This window comes from Cricetulus griseus, chromosome 5 (assembly GCF_003668045.3).
Source record: "Cricetulus griseus strain 17A/GY chromosome 5, alternate assembly CriGri-PICRH-1.0, whole genome shotgun sequence".
NCBI classification, from domain to species: Eukaryota; Metazoa; Chordata; class Mammalia; order Rodentia; family Cricetidae; genus Cricetulus; species Cricetulus griseus.
Genome location: NC_048598.1, coordinates 40222108 through 40244815, shown reverse-complemented (window position 1 = coordinate 40244815; position 22708 = coordinate 40222108). Strand labels below are relative to the sequence as shown.

The following is a 22708-nucleotide window of genomic DNA, read 5'->3' as shown; positions in this document are numbered from 1 at the left end:
TACTGTTAAAAACATAATTAAAATAATCATTTATGGCTCACTTTCAAGTGTCAGTGGCTACTATTATAGACTGAGATGCCTGACAGATTCAGTATGTAAATCATGCCATTATTCGCAGAGAAGGAAATACATAAAGGCAAAAATGCACTGACTCTGTAGCTTTAAGAGAAGTGTTGACTGTTTCAGATTACAAAGGCACTATTTAGTGTACAGCAAGTAGGGCCATGTGTCCAGCAGACCAGTCATGTGCCTGTCCCAAGTGTGCAGTTCATATTCTCTCACTGCTAGGAAAAGCTCGACAACTGTGTACCCTAATAGTCTCATTTGCGATACAAGTAATGTACTATCAGAAAGAGAAACGTCGGTTGGCAAATGCCAGTCTTTTTCTTTTTAAGACACAAAAATCATAGTTGACATCGTAGTTCCTACTTCCTCCTTTCGTTGAAACAAACAAAAAAGGAAACAAGTCTCCTGGCCTCAAGATCTTATTTTTAAAAAGTAGTGAAGGCCCCGAAATTTATATTTCCTGCCCCATAACCATCAACTGAGGAAGAGAAGAAAGCATTGTGAAAGAGCTCTGAGAAACGTCTACAAATTAAGCAAGATGACCAAATACAAAGTTACATCTAGACTAAGTGCCCTCGGCAACCCAGCACGAGCAGGCCATTAACCTAGAGGCCTTTACCTAACTGTAATATGTGTAGAATCCACACACGGATATAATTTCACCAAGTTCCCTCATCTTCGATCAAGGAAACTTTGCAGCGTGCCCTTCAGAGTCATATGAAGTGGTTGTGGAGCCCAGCTTAAATCACATTTGACCTAAACAGATTGCCTCCTAGGGACAAGGTGGTGGGTGGATAATTGTGCTCGGCTCCAGTGCTAAAAAGCTCCAGGAGGAAGAGGCAGGAACTAACAATTCTCTAAGCTACTTTGCCCAAAGACATCAAGACTAGTGAGGAACTGTCTACCAGGGGGGACAAAAGTTAGAACTTTTTTTTTTTTTTAAATGGCACTCTGATACTACCTCTTCAACTGTTTTCACACACTTACTGAACCCTCACCCAAACCAGGCCAATGAGGAGTTGGTTGGCCCTCCTCTCAGACTGGTCCCTTCTTCCTCCATTCCTCACCCCTCCACCTCCCCGGTAACCCAGCAACTGCCGCGGTCCCAAGACAAGCAGCTCCAGTCTAGGGTGGTTGCCTAGAAGTCAGTGTGACGCTGAGAACTCTAATCGCCACGTCGGATCTCTCGAGGAGAAGGCAGAGCAGGTGAAGGAGGCAGGAGGGAACCAGTTCCTGGTCAGTGGAGAAGGGCGAAGCGAGGGTGTGAGGCACGGGAGGGAGCGCGCGCGATAAGTAACACGAGGAGCGGCCACCGCCGCCCAGCTCCCCGGGATCACCTTGCGCTGACCTAGTTGAGCAGGGGGAAAGGCAGGAGGGGGCGGCCGAGGAGGAGGGCGGGGAAGTAGGCGGGGTTTTGCCCGGGGCGGAGCTTCAGAGCGTGATCTTCCCGGGAGCTCGCCTGTGATTCGCCCGGGCATCCGAGCCGGAAGCGGGCCGGGAGGCGTTGGCGGCCGCGCACGTGGTGACGTGCGAGGGAGTGCGGCGCGAGCGCGCGCGGCGGCGGAGGCAGTGTGTCCGGGACGCGCGTGGAGGTCGGTCGCTCAGAGCTGCTGGGCGCGTCGTGGCGGCGAGCGAGTTCCTGCGAGTCCCCTGTGGCCTTCCCGTGCCCGCAGCCTCCCGCCCGGTCGCCCCGCGCCCCTTCCCGCGCCTTCCGCCTGCAGCCCGTCGAAGCTCTGGAGATGAATTTCGCCATCTCTTCAGAGATGACCCAGGTAACGCGCTGTACGCGGGCGCCGCGGGAGGCAGCGGGAGGGTGGGGTGGGAAGATGGTGGTTGTGCGGAGCGTCCCGCTCTCCCGGGGGAAGCGAGTCCTACGGGGCTCCCGCTCGCGCAGTTGCCGGTTCTCGTGGGGCAAGCGCGGTGGTCCCGGACCGTCCTCGGCTGGGGCGGGAACCGTCAGGCTTCAGCGCCGGGTGACGGAGGTTCCCCGGGACCTGGCCCAGCGGACCGCTAGGAAGGATGACCCGCCGGAAGAGAGCGGCGGCCGCCGCGGACCGTGGGCATCGTTTCCCGCTGTCAGTAGCGGGTCCCGGCTGCGGGTCGGGACTCTGCGTGCTAAGACTTCTCGCGGCCCGCGTGTGGGAACATGAAGCCGGCCTCCTTAGAGCACATCGGCTCCCGGGGCTTGGCGTGGGGTGGCACGGAGTCCCCGGTCGCCGTGGACCGCGGGGTCCTTTGTTCCAGCTCCACGTTGCCCGCTTTTCTTGCCAAGCGCGGGGAGAAGGAGGCGGGAGGAGCGAGGGAGCGGCTGCCCTGACGTGTCAGCTTTGAGTGACTGCGCCGCCGGCCAATCGCGGCCGGGGGTGTGCGGGCGCCTCTGCCCGCCGAGAGCGCGCCCCCGGCCTTGAGCGCGGGGTCCCTGTGCACCCGGGCACCGACTCCACGCTCTCAGAAAGAAATAGATGGAGAGCATGCTTTTTGTGCGTTCACCTTTTTTTTTTTTTTTTTTTTTTTGTGAAGAACCTCGTTGTAGGTTCCTGATAGGAAGACATCGGGGAGTGTCAAAGTGAAGATTTAACGTAAGGAAATCTGACACCGCCACCCCCTCCCCCCAAAAAACAAACTTTGCCTTTTTCCATAGTACTCCGTAGACAAATGATTTCGGACAGCAGACATTTCAATAAAAAAAGAAATAGGACGTCCTAAAAAGGGAACGTTTCGTTTAATGTCTGTTGCAAGTACCGGAGGTTAGGACACCCCTACATCATCAACTTCTTGGGAGTTTTTGATGTGGTCGCCTGCTGTGCTGATACTCCATAGTTCTGGAAGTCTAGTACCATGGCGCCGTGTTTTCTTTAATTCTGACACCAGTGGTTGATTTAGGGAAAATACAGATGAGAAAATAGTTTCCGGTTGAATCCTGCTAAAACTTACATCTTAAAAATGTTAAAGGAGTAGTTCGTAAGCCTGGTTGTAAACACTGACTGGGTAGCATTGGATTGAAACCAGTATGTTCTAATGCCACCAGCAGGCATTATATTATATATTAAACCTCTGTACTTTGATGACTTTGTTACTGAGAGGTCTGGAGTAACTTTCCTCTGATTTTAATATGAGAAATCTCAAATTAATTAATAGATACCCATTTCTATAGCCTGTCTTAATTTACAGTTGTCTTCTAACTTTGTCATTTCCAAAGACAAAGCATTTCAGGTTTTCTGTAAGGGTTAAATTAATGGGGGTTGTCCTCTTGCTTTTAAATGGTGGGATTCTGCTTTTCTTGCTTGAATGTTATAGGTGGCATATGAATGTGGTTTTTCAAATAAGTTCAAATAATGTCTTGGCCAATGATACTTACATGCCTTAACCAAAAGAATTCTTCGATTTTTAGCAGTGTGATGGTATATTGCAGATAGGAGTTCTTACAGGTAGAGTAGCTTCCTACCTTCTGTTGGTGATTCCTGGGATTTTACTTAACTTGTAATGTCAGTACCTTATTACTGTTTCTAAGCCTGCAGCAGTATTCTTTACACTTTGATGTCACCCTGGATATCCAACAGTTACCTAAGTATTAGAACATCCTAAACTCGGTTCTTTTTCCTTCCTATTTTTCTCTGTGCACTATCTAAAAATGACTTGTGTTGATAACACACCATCCATGCTAAAATACCTTAAGTATTTAGTTAAGGACCAAGCCAGCATGGGTGTACTGAATCTTCATTTAAATACCTTATGTCCATGTTTTTCCCAGGTATGTTCCCACTGAACCTCTTCTCAAATACCCGTTCTTAAATCTTCATCTGGTGTCCATACTTAGCACTGTTTAAACCTTAAAATAAGTTGGTTACTTCCTCTCTCTCACCATGTACCATGTGCATCCTGCAATCTACCACCTATTGAAACCAAAATAGCTGCAGTTTCTGGGATATGTGTGCTGTCATACCTTCCCTTCCCCTTTGCTTGAGCTGTTTTCTTGGTCTTATCTGCCTCTGTGCTTTATTTGGCCTCAGAATCATTTGAGGCCGCAGAATTGAGCTAACTCCATTTTGTTCTAAGCATGTCATTCCAGTTTGTGTCTGCGATGTTTAGTGTCACAGATGTTTGTAGCTCAGTGGTTAAGTGCTTGCCTGATATCCATGAGGTTTAATGCAGCACTGAGGAGAGAGTTCTTAAATTACTTCATAATTGATTCCTTGAAAAAAAATTACCTTTAAACTTAAATATTTGTGGTTTACCTTGAGCTCTTATCGATGTTTTGAGAGAGTGACGTTTCCTTTTGCTTAGTGGAGGATGGGGAATGCTATGCCTGCTGTTTTCACAGCTCTGTAAAAACATGCTAGATTATACTTCACTTAAGCTAATCTTCTGGGCTATAGTAACTCTTGAATAGTAAAAGCAAGTCTCCTGTCTTCAGTTTCTCATACTGGTCACACTAAAGAACTGGAATGTTTTTAGCAGCTTTGATCCCAGTTTCAGTCTTAAAAATGGATTAGTTCAAACTGTATTTTACAAAACAAAGTTTTATATTATTACATGACTTTGGTATGCTTGAGCCTTGGTTTGGCTTTTGAAAGGCAAAATTTCTCTCCATTTTAAAATATGATTAGTTATTGTGCATGAATTTTATATACAAAATAAGAAATGTGAAATTTGAGGATGCTGTAAGTTTTTAAAAAAAAAAAAAACCTTATGTGTGTGGATGTTTTGCCTACATGTATGTGTGCACACCACATGGATGATGCCTGATGCTCAGAGTCCAGAAGGCATCTGATACACCCCAGTTACCTTAATGGAGGTGAACATGAACTTTCAAAAACAAGTTTGCATTAATTTAAACATCATTAGGACTTGGGCTAGCTTTTAAATCAAATAGAGTTGTAATGATGGGTAGATGATGATAAAAGTAAAGTAAAGATAAAAAATCATATTAAGATTTTTTTTTCCTTGAGTCTTATGTAGCCCTATGCCAGCTTTAAACTCACTATGTAACTCAAGCTGGCTTTGAACTCTTTTAATTCTCCCATCTTACTCCCAAGTGCTAGGAATATAAGCTTGTGTGCTATCATGCCTATCTCCAATGTTAAGATCTTAATAGGCAGAAAGTCATGTACTAAATGAAAAGACCTTATTTCACAAAATTCAAAATGATACTGTGTAAGGGCATATGCCAGAATTACTACAGAAATTCTAAACAAAGTTTTCTCTTTAAAGACTATAGTAATTTTAGTGCTCCCCCCCCATAAGCCTAAGTTAGAACATCCAAGCTATCAAAATAATAAACATTTGTCTGGAAGTTGACTCTTCAGGAGGACCCCAGGATCAATTCCTAGCATTGAAGTGGCTGATCCCACTGTAACTCAATTCCAGAGCATTCACTGCCTCCTTCTGGCCACTGAGGGCATTGCACACATGGTGTATAGACATATAGGCAAAATACCCATACACATAAAATAAATACAGGCAAAATCTTACAATTAAATTTAAAAAACAGTGCCATTTTTATCTCGATTAGGTCAAAACAAGTTTTCAGACATATACTGAGTAAAAGTGGTTCAAATTGAAATGTTTATAAATCTCCAGTGTGTTCTCAGTGTACATGGGGGATGGAATTACCTATTTTCAGAGAACATTTGTTTTGTTAAAACTAGTTTCATAAGAAAAGGTAGAAATTGTAAAGAAGAAATCAACATTATATGATGGTATGATAGAGTTGATACAATTTCTGTTTTTAAGACAGTCTCGCTGGGCATTCATAGCACACACCTTTAATCCCAGCACTTGGGAGGCAGAGGCAGGCAAATTTCTGTGAGTTCGAGGCCAGCCTGGTCTACAGAGCTAGTGCCAGGATAGGCTCCAAAAGCTACACAGAGAAACCCTGTCTTGAAAAACAAACAAACAAAAAAGAGACAGTCTCATACTACACAGACTAGCATCAAAAATGAACAAGGCAAGCAGGGCCAGTGGTGATGGCAGCACACACCTTTAATCCCAGCGCTAGGGAGTGAGAGGCAGTGGATCGCTGAGTTCCAGGACAGACAAAGCTACACAGAGAAACCTTGTCTCAAATACAAACCAAAAAACCATGTAGGGTTTGCCTGGAAGCAGAGCACAGAAGAGATAATTCTGGACAACCATGCATACCTTCAGAGAAGGTTCTGATATGAAGACTGGGGAACACTGCTTTCTAGCTCTTGGCAAAGGCTCCATGGCAGGGAGAGTTCATCTGTCAGGAGTTGGTTGGCTTAAGGGTTTTCCAGGTAGAGTGGCAACTTGAAACAAAGGTAGGGGTGAACAGGGTATCTGGCTTGTAGCAATGTGTATGTCTGGGAATGGTGCCCAGAGGTGGTTTCCTGGCTCCTAAAGCAGCCATCTCCTATTTGCATATTGGCTGGAATATAATAGTAAAGATTTTTAGAGTTAATATTTATATTTGTCCTTTACTTCTCAGGCTAGCATATCCCACTTGAACAATGAGAAAGTATTTTTTTAGAATCACTTTTGAGTATATGCATGTTAAATGAAAGGGAATTGTTTATGGTTTGTGATTTTTTTTTTCAATATAGTGTATTTTTTTCCATTTATCTCAAAGGTTGACTTACTTTGTATGACCTATTGTTCTACCTAGATTAATGGCAAACTGATTCTTATGAATATCTAACTTAGATATGCTGTTGTTACAGATTATGATGCATGATTATCACAGAAGAAATTCATGTCTATAGCTTTTAAGGACTTGATTACATCATTTTCAAGCCTGATAGTTTTGGAACCACCATTAAGGCCTAAAACATCTACCTTCACACAGCCACCTCTCTTCATACCTTAACGAAGTGCTTTGTTTCAACACTCCTTTGTCTTTGGATCATTTGCATTCTCAGTGACACATTTCTCATCAGAAATAGTTGGTAAGTGAATATTCTTCATGTCTAGCATTAACTCTGTGTGTGTGGGGGGGGGCGGGGCGTGAGCTGGTTCTGTAGGAAAAGGCACTTTTCTGCACAAGCCTGCAACCTGAGTTTGCTTCCTGGAAACTCAGGTAGAGCTGGAAGAAAAGAATGCATTAAATCAAGTTGTCGCTGACTTCTATACACACTGGGGCTGGGGCATGCTTCCCCCACATAATAATATTAAATATATATTTTTAAAGATTCAGGTTTTCCAAAAATTGTGCTAAGTATAGAATCAGTCTCTGTTAATGTTTAAAAGACCAGAAAGGTCCCTAATCATTTGACTAAGAAAACATTAAAAAAAAATTTATAATAGTGTGTGAATGCATGAGAGTGACTGGGGGGTGGAGAGTATGGAGGTCAGAAGACAAGTTAAGGGAGTCAGTTTCCTTTTGCCATGTGGGTCCTGGGGGTTGAACTCAAAGCCATCAGGCTTGGTGGTAAGCGCCTTTAGCCACCTTGTAGGCACCTAGAAAGCATTTGTATCCTTTTTAAAATTTTCTTTAAAATTAAAATATAAATATTTCTTCCTTTCTCTTTCATCCATTAGTTTTCCTTTCTGTGAACTCCCTTGACTTTTAAGTTGCCTAAAGTGAGGCTTTAACACATACTACCACTTTTATGTAGCCATTAGTTTTATAAGTTAAGTTGAAAAACATTTTTGAGACCATTAGGCTGAAGGTGTACCTCCATGAAAGTGCCTGCTTAGCATATTTGAGGCCTAGGTTCTGCTTCCTGTGTTGTTTGTGGCAAATGGTGACTTTACAAAGAACATTAGTTTTGCCAGGGGTAGGGGCACATGGCCTGCAATCCCATCCTCTGGTAAGGGAAGGTGGATTGAGGAATTCAGAGCCAGTCCCAGCTGCATTCTTAATTTAAGGCCAGACTGGGCTGTACGAGACATGTCAAAAAGTAAACACTATTTTTATCAGAGTAAAGGAAGGACAGCAGCCAAGTCCAGAAAAGTCTACATGCACTCTTAAGCCACCCCTTAATAAGTTGGGCAGGACAGCATTTTATTTTCCTCCTTTAGAAGGGATGTGTGTCAGGCATTGAGATGTCCAATGCTGTATGACCACTTCTAGACTGTTGGGGTCAGAGTCTGGGCAAAACATGAGGACCCTGAACCAGTGTTGTTGCTGCCAGGTGAATTTTTTGGTATGTTGGTAAAATAGAATTTTGGTATGAAGATGTTTTCTGTTTGAACACATACACACACACACTCTCTTCTTTGAAACAGAGACTCACTATGTAACCCGGCTGGCCTTAAATTCTGTATAGACCAGACTGACCTCCCTGATTGAAAATAAAATTTTAAAAAAGCATTTATATGTAAAATAATTAGCTTTCATTTTTCTCTTTAGCCAAATTTATAAGGAAAAATGATTCCCAATGGATATTTGATGTTTGAAGATGAAAATTTTATTGAATCTTCTGTTGCCAAATTAAATGCCCTAAGGAAAAGTGGGCAGTTCTGTGATGTTCGACTTCAGGTATTTAAACTCAGTTTATTACCTTTTGTTCCTTGAAAGGTAAACTTCATAAAAGACATAAATTGGGTTTTTCCCCTCCAAACAGATTTCTTTTGAGAATTTTTTCTTTTATGCGTATGGGTGTCTTGCCTGCATATATTCTTTGTACCACATGTGTACGGTGCCCATGGATGTGAGACGAGAACGTAGGATTCCCAGGTAGTGGAGTTACAGATGGTGTGAGCCACCGTGTGGGTGCTGGTCCTTGGAAAGAGTGGCCAATGCTCTTAACTGTTGAAACATCTCTCCAGCTGTGAGATGGCTTTTTCTTTTATGTTTTTTGTTTCTTTTTGTTTTAACTATAAATGGAGGACAAAGAAAGCAGGTATGTTAATTATCTAGAGTAGTGCATCATTCACAAGACTTCTCATTTTACTTTTTATTATTTCAGGTCTGTGGCCATGAGATGCTAGCACACAGGGCAGTCCTGGCTTGCTGCAGCCCATATCTGTTTGAAATCTTTAATAGTGACAGTGACCCTCATGGAGTTTCTCATGTGAAGTTGGATGATCTCAATCCGGAAGCTGTTGAAGTCTTGCTGAACTATGCATACACTGCTCAGTGAGTACCTTCAAGGGAACCAGAGAGTCAGAGAACACCAAGTAACTGAATTTTAAAGCCTTGGTATTAGAACAACAACAAAAAAGCAACCTTTTTTTTTATTCTTTTTAAATAGGTTGAAAGCTGATAAGGAGTTAGTAAAAGATGTTTATTCTGCAGCAAAGAAGTTGAAGATGGACCGAGTAAAACAGGTAAGAGTATTCTAAGTTGTGACAGTAGTAGACTGGGGGGGGGGTTCTATGGGGTTAGAATGGAGAAATTGTCATGAAACATTTTATTAGGCTGTGAAAAATTTTATTAAGAATTTGGACTGGGTGGTGGTGGCACATGCCTTTAACCCCAGCATTTGGGAGACAGAGGCAGGTGGATCTCTGTGAGTTTGAGAACAGCCAGGGCTGTTACACAGAGAAACCCTGTCTCGAAAAACAAAGCAAACAAAAAAGTTCCCCTTTCAACCCAGTATGTTTAGTCACCTGCCTCTTGACTGGCAGTTTTTTCTGGCATAATGACTATGCCAGAGTCTTTCTCAATGCATTTTCCATTCAATTTTTTGTCTCTTCTACAGTAGATATATCTATTTTTGACACTATGTTAAATAGCATTACTTGTACTATAAGGTTACTAAGCAGAGCTGTTGGCTTGGTCTTGACATGAACCTCTGGCTTGGGCATAGCATAGGCTGAGATCAGTTTCAGGATGTCATGTTCACTCTAGAGCAATGCAAAAGAAATCTGTTATGGAATCACAGTGGTATATTGACAGTTTCTGATGGCATGTGTTAAAATGTATGTGTATGTTCTACACACATGTGAGAAGGTGCCTGCAGAGACCAGAAGAAAACATTGAGTACCTAGGAGCTAGTACCTGTTTGATGTGGGTGCTGGAAACCAAATTCAGGTCGTCTGGAAGAGCACCGAGCTCTTGTGAAAGCAACAAGTGCTCACCCGCTGAGCAACCTCTCCTGCACCCCAATCACTGGAATTGTAAGCTGAGAAGGCAGTATTGAGTAAGGACCAACAAACCAAATATTTTCTTAAAGGGCTAGGCTTTTTTTTTCCTTAATAACATTTTATGAAGAATAGCTGTGTGGATTTGATATATGATCTATACTTTGTAGTCACACGGACAAATGTTACAGTTGTGACAGACAAAATGGCCCACAAGCCTAAAGCACTTGTTGCTTTTGCAGAGGACAGAGGTTCAGTTGGTTCTGAGCACCCACAAGATGGCTCATAATCATCTGTAACTCTGGTTCCAGAGATTTTAATGCCCTCTTGTGGCAGGCAAACATACACGCAGGCCAAACATCCTTACACATAAAAGGAAAATAGTCTCTTTTTTTTTAAAAAAAAAGTATCCTCTGATTAGGCCAGCAAGGTGGCTCAGTAAGTGAAGGTGCTTGCTGTGTCAAGCATTGGTGACCTGATTTCTAACCCGCGCAAAGGTAGAAGCAGAGAATCTATTTCACAAAGTTGTCTTCTGATCTCCATGCATGCAGCCCCACTCCACAAATACACACATGGAGAACTGCAGAGTAAACTTTAGCAAAAGTCCTATGGTGCACATATAGTTTCACATTGTAGCTTCTCCCTAATACAGATATTCTTTTCCCAAAATTATTTCCTAATTCTCGTCCCTTTTGCTACATTCTGTGTGTGCTACAGAGCCCACTTACAGCTAACCTTCCAGAGAGCCTTACCTGGCTGCTGCTGTTGAAAACCTCCAGAACCTGTACTGCAGTTCCATTTGTCACATCTGCTGTTAAATGTTTTTATGTGGCATCTTTGATGTGGCTTTTCATTGTTTGGTTTTATTTTCAGACATGTTGTTACTATAGTCAGGCTGGATTTGAATTTAGATTTCTCCTGTGTCAGCCTTGCAAGTGCCCCGGATTCTAGGCCTTTGTGCACCACCATACCCAGCTGATATAATTTATACATGTGCTGTCCCATTGTTTAGTTTGATTTCTCATTTTTGTAATTCACGTGGTATTTACATATTGCCTTTAAATATTTAATAAACTACATACAAATGGCACATCTGTATTTCTTTTCCAAGGTCTGTGGAGATTATTTACTATCTAGAATGGATATTACTAGCTGCATCTCTTATCGAAATTTTGCAAGTTGTATGGGAGACTCCCGTTTGTTGAATAAGGTTGATGCTTATATTCAGGAGCATTTGTTACAAATTTCAGAAGAGGAGGAATTTCTTAAGCTTCCGAGACTAAAGGTAAGGAGCAGGCCAAATAGGTCATACAGATAGATTGACATTCTGTAGCTGCAGGCAGTTTTTGTCAGGTGAATAAGGGTTACTATAATGGTGATACATTGAAGTGGTTGTTACTCTTAGTGTAATGGGTTTCTGCTTCCCAGTTTTACTTCCTTTTTATGTAGGCTTACTGATCTCATTGCAAATTAAATAAAATTTGTGGAATGTGGCTTTTTAATATGTTATTTTTGAGAATTTTACAAAAGCATTCAGTATGTTTTTACCATATTCACTCCCCGATCCACACTCAACTTCATTTCCTCTCATATATTTTTGACCCTGTTTGTGCTTCCTGTTACTGATGGGTGTGGGAAAATCCACTGGACCAGGATGGAACTCCAGGAGCTATACCCTGCAAGAAATCTCCCTCCCTAGAAACCATTGACTGTTGGTAGCTCCTCAGCTAGTGGTGGGGCTCATGAACCCTACTCCCCTGCCCCAGGAATAAAACTTTTATCATGAAACTGAGCATTAAGCTGAGAACTAGAATTTCAAAGTTGATGTGGATGTCACTGGTTTTTGTTTTATTTATTTGTAATTCTAGTTGGAGGTAATGCTTGAAGATAACGTTTGCTTGCCCAGCAATGGCAAATTGTACACAAAGGTAATCAACTGGGTGCAGCGTAGCATCTGGGAGAATGGAGACAGCCTGGAAGAGCTCATGGAAGAGGTTAGTTTTAAAGTAAATGGGATCCAACAGTTCTTACAAATTATTTTTGCTATAACATGAAGGATTCCCTTTCACTTTTATTTTATAACCATGACCCTAAAGAATTTAAATTTTGCTATAGGTACCCCTAAGCTGAGAAACAGGGGGGGTGTCCAGGTGAGCTGAATGAACTGTTCAGTTTGGTTTTCTGCTTTTCTTTTTTTTTCCTTTTTTCTTTGCTTATTATGTGCTGTAAACTTTCTTTAAAGTAGCATGTAACTTGCTTTAGAAATGGGAGGTGGTACTGACATTTTCTGTAGATTCTTAATTTTTCTTCACAGGTTTTGCTTAAGTTTGACAAGTAGGTAAAGCTTCTAATGGTTGTTCCTCCCCATTGGTTTATCTCCCCATAGGTTTATTAACAAAACTAGGATCCCCAAGACTGAAGAGCCGAGAAGAAACCTCAAGTGTATTGACACGTAAAGAAGCAGCAGTCCTGCCCCATTTCTCCTAAGAAAAGTCCGCTGTGGGCAGAGGACGATGATGATTTAATGGTGTTTACTCCTTTACAGGGTTCTTACTCTAAAGCTTTGTGATTTTCAATGGTGTTGTTCATACATATAGTCAATTAACTTGGGACTATTTTTAAAATATACACAAAATTTGATGGAAAAGTTGGGACTAGTCCATGTGTCAGTTGGAGCAGTGGAGTAACTTTGAGTGTAACACTCCACAGAAGCCCTCTATGCTCACTGACATTTACCTATTCTGTTAGGCCTCAGTCACTACCATTACTGCATTCTAAAAAGGCTAGCAGGTCCTCTTTAAATTCTGTGAACTTCCCACATGGGAATCAGATGCATTGGTCGTGTGTTTGCATCTGTGGAGGAAGACTGCAACTTGCATTTGTTTCTTCTTTATGTGTTTTCTTGACATAACCTACAGGAGAGAAGTACATTTATTCAAATCATGCCATTTATCTTCAAAGGTGTAAACTATTTAGTGTTTTATTGTAAATATGTATATTTGAGAATATATGTGTTGTACAATGCCTTTTTTTTCTTAATGTCATATAATAGAAGCTATGAAAACAAAGAAGATTTCTTTCAAGCCAATCAAGCCAAGGACTCTCCAGCCAGTATTAGAAGATTTTGTATTTGATTTTGATATTTTTTTTGTTTCATTTTGGTTTTTTTGTTTTGGTTTTGCTTTTTACATTTTTACCACCATGACATGTGTTTTTCTTTACTTCGGGATCCTGCCAGAGTAAGATGTCAAGAAGCACACTGGAGGTTACCTTGAGGCGATTATAATCTGCATACTAGCGAGTAGCCATGGTGACAGTAGCCACATGGGTGTTCTGTTGCTGTTTTGCAGGTTCAAACCTTGTACTACTCAGCTGATCACAAGCTGCTTGATGGGAACCCACTAGATGGACAGGCTGAGGTGTTTGGCAGTGATGATGACCACATTCAGTTTGTGCAGGTACACATTGCACAGTCTGAGGTAACCTCAGGTTAAAATTTAACTGGAGAATTTTATAGCATACTTAAATTTTCCTTTAATAAAGGAAAGTGGATGAGTTTCATTGTTTTAACTGGACAGAGACATTTTTGGGGGGAGAAAACATGCATATTTTAGAGCTTCCAGCATTTTTGCCACACCAGTAGACGCTAACTCAGAAAATTAAACAAACCCCATTTACACCTTTTCTCTCAAAGTACAGTTCACAACTAGTAATAAGAACAGTAAAAATGAAGCACTATATTAGGTTTTTGTTATTTTGGTTAGATTTTTTTTTTAAAAAGTTATTTGTAACCCGCATGACTAATAGGACCAGTTTGAAAAAGATGACAGTAGTTTTAGATTGTTGATGGCTGTGAAAGAAATTTTGGCTATTTAATTACTGAACCTCTCATGAAACAGAAATGATATCATGATTTATAATGTTACGTTTATACAGTGTTGATCAAGTGTTACAATATCTGGATATTTCTTGGGCAAAATGTATTAAAACAGTATAGTTTCATTGTGCTGATTGAATTACTTTTGTAATCTTTTATTAAACACATACTTAATTCAGATACCTTTTTAACAATAGAGAATACCTTTTATTGTTTTGTGTGTTGGAGATTAAATCCAGTATCCCGCATATATACTTCATGCCTTCCAACACTGAACTTCAGCAGCCCCACAAATTGTGAATGTCACAGTGAGCCAGTCATTAAACCATGCTCTTATAAAGAACAGAATTCTAGTAGCCCAGAACTTTCCTCTTTCAATCACTACCGTCCAAAGAGAGATACTGTCCTAACTTGGGACACAAAAACATATTTGCCTATGTTTGGAATTTTTATAAAGTAGTCATGCAATGTGCATTCTTTTTATTTGGCTTTAGCTCAGCATTGTGGAGGGATATGCTGGAAAGTAAACCCAGATCACCGAGTGTTTCTTTAAAAGTTGGGTCAGTGGTAGTGTATTGACTTGTGTGCTTATGTTATCAGATGGTAGCTGTCTGTGGTATCCTGTGGTGGTAGTAGTAGTATTTATAAAGAATTTGGGGACTTGAGTTAGCCAGTTAAAGCATCTGGGGTTGTTTTCTCTGTTAACTGTAAACATTGTAAGTTGAAACTTTTAAAGTAGACTTCCTAATGGCAGAAGAGTGAATGTCAGTCAGTGGCAGGCTATGATATTGATGTGAGGACACAGCCTATGTAGCTTCTGTTATAGGGCCTTGCCAAGGTAAAACAATACAGTCTAAGAAGAGCATCTACCCTAAGAAGGCCTGAAGGGGGGAGCCTGCGGTGGACATAAGGTGGAAGGCAACATCTAGAGCAGGCTTAGGATTTAGAGGCTTTGACGATTAGAAGATTATCTGTGCAGGGTGCTGCTCCTTGGGGTTGGCAGTCTAGACTGGAAAAGTAAGCGTGTACAACTGATGCTTTTTCCTATAGGTGGCAAGGAGGGTGGTTTGTTTTTTTTTGTTGTTGTTTCTGGTTTTTTTTTTTTAATTTTACCTATTTTGTGTGGAGCTGGGAATCAAACCATAGGGCCTTTGCATATGGCAGGCAGATGCCTACCTCTGAGCTACGTGCATAGCAAGAAGAATTACAACAAGAGTACGGAGGGGTAAAAATGTACACATTAAAATAATTTTGAAAGCTTAGAGAGATGTAGTCAGTTCTGTTTCTAATTGGGATTCCATGTATGTCTCAGGGCTATATAATTCAACAGATTTGCATTTTTAACTTTCCAAACTGTTGGCTTGGACTTTGCTTTTTTTTATGGTCAGACACAGAGGGTAGATTAAAGCTTGTGAGAACAGTTTGGAGACTGTTATAGGTAATAATTTACGTTTTCAAGGGTGATGAAGGCTTAATAACTTAAAGACACTGGGGAACCCATACATAAACATCCAGAGGTTGAAGGTGGGTCTTAAAAGTGGTTTAGGAAGATTTGAGATGATGAGATGTGTGGGATTCTGACCTTTCTGTCTTGTTAAAATGTCCTAAATAGAGATTGTGGAGCAGAAAGTGAGAGGTCATAGATTTCAGAAATAGGAAAAGCAGGTGGAGAAGAAGCCTGGAAAATAGGAATGTAATTAGAATCTACTCAGACTGTAAAAGCTACCTAAGGAAGAAAAAAGTGTGGAAACCAAAAAATTATTGAGTCTCAAACCTGGGAAGAGTTGATAATTAAGATATAGGTGAATTCTGTTTGGGTAAGAGGTCATATTTGTTAAACAATGCCAGTAGTCTTTAGTGGTACAGTGTTCACTTTCGTGCTCATTTTCTCGGAGTTACAGTTTCTATGTTAGAGTGGTTTCAGGTTACTTGTAAAGCCTCTTTAGTATAAGCATCATCTATCTGTTATTTAGTGATACTTAGGACTCCTTCCCACAGATTGAGGTAGAGATTTTAATGTATCTTGTAGTAATTTTTAAGAATCAGAATATTTTTCTTTTGCTCTTTCTCTGTTGCTTTTTGTTTTTGCCAGCAATTTATTTCCTTTAGAAACTGTCCCAGGATAAGTTGGTGAGCAGAGTTTACCAGGTACTGAAGTGTGGTGGCAGTTCTTTTCATGGTAGATATTTTAAGGTTCAGTATCACTGTGTGGTTCAGGCTGGGATTACAGGTGTGCACCACCACCAAACCCAACACTCAGGATTCTATGTGATACTTTCTCTTTGAAGTCAGCAGGGGCTGAGGCAGTTGAAAGCAATCTACAAAAGTTCATATACAAGCATACAAATTGTCTAAGAATCATTTGTTACCGTTCCTATATTAAATTTTGCAAATGGTTCTTTTGGTATTATTTCATTTCCGATTACTCTGTGTGTTTAGTTTTTACAGTGTCGATTGGCAGCCCTAAAATGTACACTTAACATGCCTCTAATCATTGACACTTCTTCCCTGTAAAATGCTTTCAGAGAGATTGGCAGACTCTCTGTGCTCTCCTTTGCTGCCACTGTATGGAGGATGCCATTATAGACTGTTTGATTAGGTTGACAGTTTCGTGCATATATTTTTTTCTCCTTGCCCCACATTGAGGTATTGTTCTGGTGGTTGGTCTGTAACATGTTTTTTGAATTGTTTAAATTGATCTTTTTCTGAGCAGCTAGTTGTGTAGATGTAGCTGTTTCATTTTTAAGTGGTGGTCTAAGTGGCAGAAATTTGTCACCTGGAAAGTGTTGTTTGTGTTCGGTTTACTGTGCTGTGAGTGTGCTGTGTAGGTGGAAGGTGCTGGTGTATCGGCAGTGTTGCACAATAGCTCAGGAACAAAGGTACAGCAGGAATGCTCTCTGGCTAGGTTTCTGTAGCTGCCTTTTGATTTTGCAGAAAAAGCCACCCCGTGAGAATGGCCATAAGCAGATAAGTGGCAGTTCCACTGGATGTCTCTCTTCTCCAAATGCTTCAATGCAAAGTCCTAAGCATGAGTGGAAAATCGTTGCTTCAGAAAAGACTTCAAGTAAGTTTGTCTTTCAGTTTATCTATTTGTAAGGATAGTTGTCAGTTTACCACTTTGAGACTGAGTAAGGAAAAACTCAGAGCAATGACATTTGGAAAACCATAGCAGAATGTTCTGATCTGGAGACTGGAATACAATTCAGAATCCTCTACCCACCCCCAAGAATTAATAGTTCCATGGTAAACACAGAGCTCTTGTGTTCACAGATAACACTTACTTATGCCTGGCTGTGCTGGATGGTACATTTTGTGTCATTTTCCTCCATGGGCGGAACAGTCCACAGAGCTCGCCAACAAGTACTCCAAAACTGAGCAAGAGTTTAAGCTTTGAGATGCAGCCAGATGAGCTCCTAGAAAAGCCCATGTCTCCCATGCAGTATGCACGGTCTGGGCTAGGGACAGCAGAGATGAATGGCAAACTCATAGCTGCAGGTAAGAGTGGAACAATGCGTGTGACAGACAGGCCTGAAGATGAGCATTTATGTTGATTTGTGGCATGCAGATTTGGGGCAGGAGGACTCAATATGCTTTATTTATTTCAATGCAGAAATAACATTGCTATCGAATATGCCTATCTTGGAAGTCAGTGTCTGTTTTAAATTAAATGGGGGTGGTATGCTAGGGCTTGAACCCAGGCCTCAGTGCTTGCTAGGCCAAGTGCTATAGTACACTCCTACGTTAAACTACAGAGTAGATAAACTTCTAATTTTCAAGCCAGAATAAGCATTTTGCTCACATCAGATAATGTCACTCCTTGACTACTAGGAATGTTTAGTTAAAAGATATCCTGGTGGGGCCTGGTGACACATGGTTTTTAATTTTAGCACTTGGGATCACAACTGTTAAGACCAACCCCGGGAGACATAGTAAGATGTTCACTGACTCTGGGTGGAAATCTAGCCATTCTGACCCCTGTTCACATTATAAATAAATTTTTATGATTCTTTTACCAGGTGGTTATAACAGAGAGGAATGTCTTCGAACAGTTGAATGCTATGATCCACGTACAGATCATTGGTCCTTCCTTGCTCCCATGAGAACACCAAGAGCTCGCTTTCAAATGGCTGTGTTAATGGTAAGCACAGTGTGCTGTAAAAACAATTTGTTTACCTTTTTTATTTCTTAGAACTTCCCAGGGGAAATTTTCACTTACTACTTTTGACATAACTTTTGACATAGGGACAGCTCTATGTGGTGGGTGGATCAAATGGACACTCAGATGACCTGAGTTGTGGAGAAATGTATGATCCAAGCATTGATGACTGGACCCCTGTTCCAGAGTTGAGAACTAACCGTTGTAATGCAGGTAATAGCACTTCTCTTCTGAGCTAGCCAGTGTTTAGTCCTGGTGATTAAGTTATTAACATGTACTTCATTGTCCTAGGAGTGTGTGCTCTGGATGGGAAATTGTACATTGTTGGTGGCTCCGATCCATATGGGCAAAAAGGCCTGAAAAATTGTGATGTATTTGATCCTGTAACAAAGTCATGGACAAGCTGTGCTCCTCTTAACATTCGTAAGCTGGTCTTTTTGTTTGGGGGGATAGGGTTTTGCATTTCTGGCTAGCTTGGAATTTTATGTAGACCAAACTGGCTGGCCTTGAATTAATAGATTATAGTACATATTTACAATTTTGAGAGCTTTGGTTTGTCTTTTATAGGTAGACACCAGTCTGCAGTTTGTGAACTTGGTGGTTATTTGTATATAATTGGAGGTGCAGAATCTTGGAATTGTCTGAACACAGTAGAACGATACAATCCTGAAAATAACACCTGGACTTTAATTGCACCCATGAATGTGGCTAGGCGAGGAGCTGGAGTTGCTGTTCTTGATGGTGAGTATCCAGATTTGGACAGGTAAATAGTATGAGGTGGCAAGCATTAGTTCCAAAATTCCAAGAAAGGTCACTTACACACTTCTTTACAAATTGCAGGGACTGGTGAAGTGGCTTAGCAGGTTGAATGCCTGCCCTACTGACAAAAACCCTGAGTTGGATTCCCCGGAACCCATGTAAAGGTGGAAGGAGAAAATTGACTCCAAATAGTTGCCCTCTGACCTCCACCTGTGCTCTGTAGCATGAACTCCTGTCATACACACAATTAGTGACATAAAGGGATTAAGGATGTTTCCCCTTAAGTACCTGATACGTACCTTAAATATATTCATTTACCCATCTCTTGGTGTATATTCTTAACCAAGTTCCAAATTCTCTCTGTGAGATGTATCTGTAACTCAGCCTTGGATTTTGAGTTGACTGTTTTTTTTTTTAAAGGATAGTAATTTTAAGAATGAATTTTATTTCAAAGCACAATAAATCTCTCCAAAACAATAAGTTTTGTTTTATAAACATATCCTTTCACCGTCTTTATTGATTGTTTTACTGTCTATTTATATAATTAACATCATTTGGAACAAAGCTGAATCTTACCAGGATTGTGGCTCAGCTAATGAGCATTAAGTATGCTCCTGACCCAGAACCCTCAACCTTTTGTGAACCCTGTCAGTGAAGTTACAGCTGCATACTTGCAACCTGGCTGAGTGATAGAGAAAATAATGAATCTGAGTATTAGTGGGGTTTTTTTCCCCCCTTAGTTTATTGCTGAGTTTTCGTTACAGTATATTTAACTATTGAATCTCTACTTTGCATAGAAACTTGAAATTAGTCATACGTAAGTGTTTCTGGAAGCAACATTCATATCATACGTAAGTGTTTCTGGAAGCAACATTCATACCAAAAGTTGTATTCAGATGAAAACTCTAGAAGCTCAGTCATCTGGTCTTTTCTGTAACTTTTTGTGATACATACATACATACATTATCCCAGCTCCTCTGTAACAACTTTGAATATACAGAACTATGCTAAGTTTGTCACTCATATCTTTAGGCAAGTTTTCTGTTTTCTTTAGGTCTCTTAATTTTTCAACTGCGAAATAGACACAATAGTAATTGCCAGAGAATTGTGGGAGATATACTTAAGATGGTTCCATTTCTGCCCTTTTCTCCCTATAGTTGCATAAGTTTCTGTAGGAATGGATTATTGTCCACTTAACTCATCTTAGAATTATGGTTTCTAGTATCCTTGTCACAATTACACAGACCTTGTCATTGTTTTTGGAAGACAAAAGTTTAGCTTCCAAAATGGTGACATTACAAGTCAAATAAATACCTACAGAGGTATAAAATTTCTACATAAAACCTGAGAGTTTTGAGTTTGTTTTTGTTTTTCTGAACCTCTTTAGATTGACAGTCCTGTTTCTTTTTTAGGAAAACTGTTTGTAGGTGGTGGCTTTGACGGCTCTCATGCCATCAGTTGTGTGGAGATGTATGATCCAACTAGAAATGAATGGAAGATGATGGGAAACATGACTTCACCAAGAAGCAATGCTGGGATTACAACTGTAGGGAACACCATTTATGCAGTGGGAGGATTTGATGGCAATGAATTTCTGAATACGGTGGAAGTCTATAACCTTGAGTCAAATGAGTGGAGCCCTTACACGAAGATTTTCCAGTTTTAACAAATTTAAGACCCCTCAAACTAACAGGCTTAGTGATGTAATTGTGTTTAGTAGAGGTACACTTGTGAATAAGGAGGGTGGGTGGGGTAGATGTTGCTAACAGCAACACAAAGCTTTTGCATATTGCATATTATTAAACATGCTGTACATACTTTCTGTGTTTGGAAAGGAATGCAAAGATGAAGGTCTGTTTGTGTATTCTTAAGGTGTCTTTGGTTATTTTACTTTTTGAAGGTTGGTACTGTAAAAGAATAAACCATGAATTGATTGGGAACATCATTTCAAATCCCTGCTCCTCCACATTTGTTTTGCCGATTTGCACATTAAATGACTCTTCCCTCTGGTTGTCTTACAGGCCAAGAGGGATAGGGTTTCAATGTAGGCAGTTGGGTTTTTTAAGGGCCCTTTTTCAATAACTGGAACACTCTATAACAAGATACTTATTTAAATAGATAACAATGACTATTTTTGTTTTTATTAAAAGAAAGTTGACATGCCTACCAATATTTAGTCTTTTATGATTACATTTTTATAACTTTTTATATTCTCAGCAGAGTGCTTTGTCTGTTGAAGTAAAATGTGACAGATTTGAGTTATCAAAGCAGAGTGGCAGTTGGAAAGGATGCAGAGCAGGGTGTTTCTTCTAAATGCTCAGAATGCAAACTCAAGCATTTGCTGCAGCTGTACTTTTCTATTTGAGAATGCAGTATCAATGTTTATTTGGATGGAGTTGCTGAACAGTAACATGGTAATAATTCAAACCTAGGTTTGATGAGTTACTTGACTGATTCAGGGTATGATGTTTAACCTGTCTTTATTTATCATTAACAAAACAATTGTAAGTGGAAGCCTTTGATTGAAAAAAATTAAACTATTGAGTTTGTGAATGCATCCTTTTCCAGAACTGTTTCTATTTACCTCGATTAATACTGGTTGGGATGACTTGGTGTCTGATGTGTAGTGCTACACACCTAACTTATGGTACCCAAACGAGCAAATCCTAATGCTTACTGCAGATACACACATTAAAGGTACTTTGCAGTAAATTCGCACTGTGGGATTAATGTCCAAATGTTGTTTTCTACTCAATTCATTACTTACAATGTGGGTGTCTCCCAGTAAGGATGAGCTTACAGTATTAGTGGAAACTACTCACTTGCAATATCTGAAGTAACAGATGATGTGAGGTTTGTCTTTTATGGAAACCCAATCAGCTGGCATAAGATGACTGTAAAGGGCTCACGGGGTGTGGGTATATTTTTAACTGTTTGGCTGGTCCTTTGCCACTTCCTTCCTCTGACATACAACTATCAAATTCTTTTTCTGGTTTGGGTTTGGATTAAACTAGTTTGGCAGGTTAGCATATTTGGTGTGGCCTAATTATAGCACAATAAATAAAAACCAGAGACTGATATTTAGGGTTCAAGCGGAGGGTCAAATAAGCAAAGCAGCTGGCCACTAGCTCTTACCTCTACCTCAGACTTCACTGCTCAGATTCACTCAGACTGCTATGCTCTTCTCAATATGTCTAGAGACTTCATTGCCTTCCTACCCTTTGCCTTTTATACCTCCCTAGTACTGGAATTAAAGGTGTGTACTGTCACTGCCTGGCTTCTATAGCTAACTGGTATGACTGCTTTGCTATTTTGATCTCCAGTGCCTTTAATAAGTCATAAACAATATATCACCACACCTAATGATTATCCCTCATACAGACCTCTGTATTCTGATCAGCCATGAAATAAAGTTTGAATTGAGGATCTTAAAAATCACTTCTTGTTGCAGAAGTTATGTGCTTCATGTAAGTAGTGTGAGAATACTTGATAAGAAAAGTTTGCCTAAATTCACTGTTGGTGACAAAACAAAATTTGTTGCCTAAAAGCATGCTTCTAAGGAAGCAGCAATAGGGACTGGAGATGGCTCCAGCAGTTAGGAGCACTGACTGAGTTCAATTCCCAGCCACCACATTCGTGGCTCATTATCATCTATAATGAGATCTGGTACCCTCTTTATACATGCAGGCAGAACACTGTATACATCAAACAGTAATAACCTATCTCAAAACAATCCACAGATAGTGCTCAGCAACCAATTAGGGTTTATCTCCATCTAAAAGTTGTATTTTCTTCAGGTAAGAAGAAAATGGCATTGCCTGCATACTTTTTTTTGAAAATTAGAGGTTTACTTTATCATTATG

The 22708-nt window shown here is 40.5% G+C and overlaps 1 protein-coding gene across 4 annotated transcripts; it reads left to right on the top strand.

Moving 5' to 3' along the window:
• The first annotated feature begins 1697 nt into the window (after nucleotides 1-1697).
• On the top strand, nucleotides 1698-21402 carry Ivns1abp (influenza virus NS1A binding protein). 4 transcript variants are annotated; one of them, XM_027417401.2, is made up of 15 exons: nucleotides 1698-1838; nucleotides 6747-6971; nucleotides 8378-8506; nucleotides 8937-9106; nucleotides 9222-9297; nucleotides 11165-11338; nucleotides 11922-12047; nucleotides 13404-13511; nucleotides 16865-16994; nucleotides 17201-17425; nucleotides 17947-18068; nucleotides 18173-18299; nucleotides 18378-18509; nucleotides 18654-18827; nucleotides 20258-21402. In XM_027417401.2, exons 3-15 carry the CDS (start codon nucleotides 8396-8398, stop codon nucleotides 20509-20511), a joined length of 1929 nt encoding a protein of 642 aa, XP_027273202.1. In that variant the 5' UTR covers nucleotides 1698-1838; nucleotides 6747-6971; nucleotides 8378-8395; the 3' UTR covers nucleotides 20512-21402. The 4 variants fall into 4 exon arrangements, with proteins under 4 accessions (XP_027273202.1, XP_027273205.1, XP_027273203.1 ...); XM_027417402.2 differs by lacking the exon at nucleotides 1698-1838 and adding an exon at nucleotides 2625-2645; XM_027417403.2 differs by lacking the exons at nucleotides 1698-1838; nucleotides 6747-6971; nucleotides 8378-8506; ... (2 more) ...; nucleotides 11165-11338; nucleotides 11922-12047 and adding an exon at nucleotides 12444-12580.
• Nucleotides 21403-22708: the final 1306 nt, after the last annotated feature.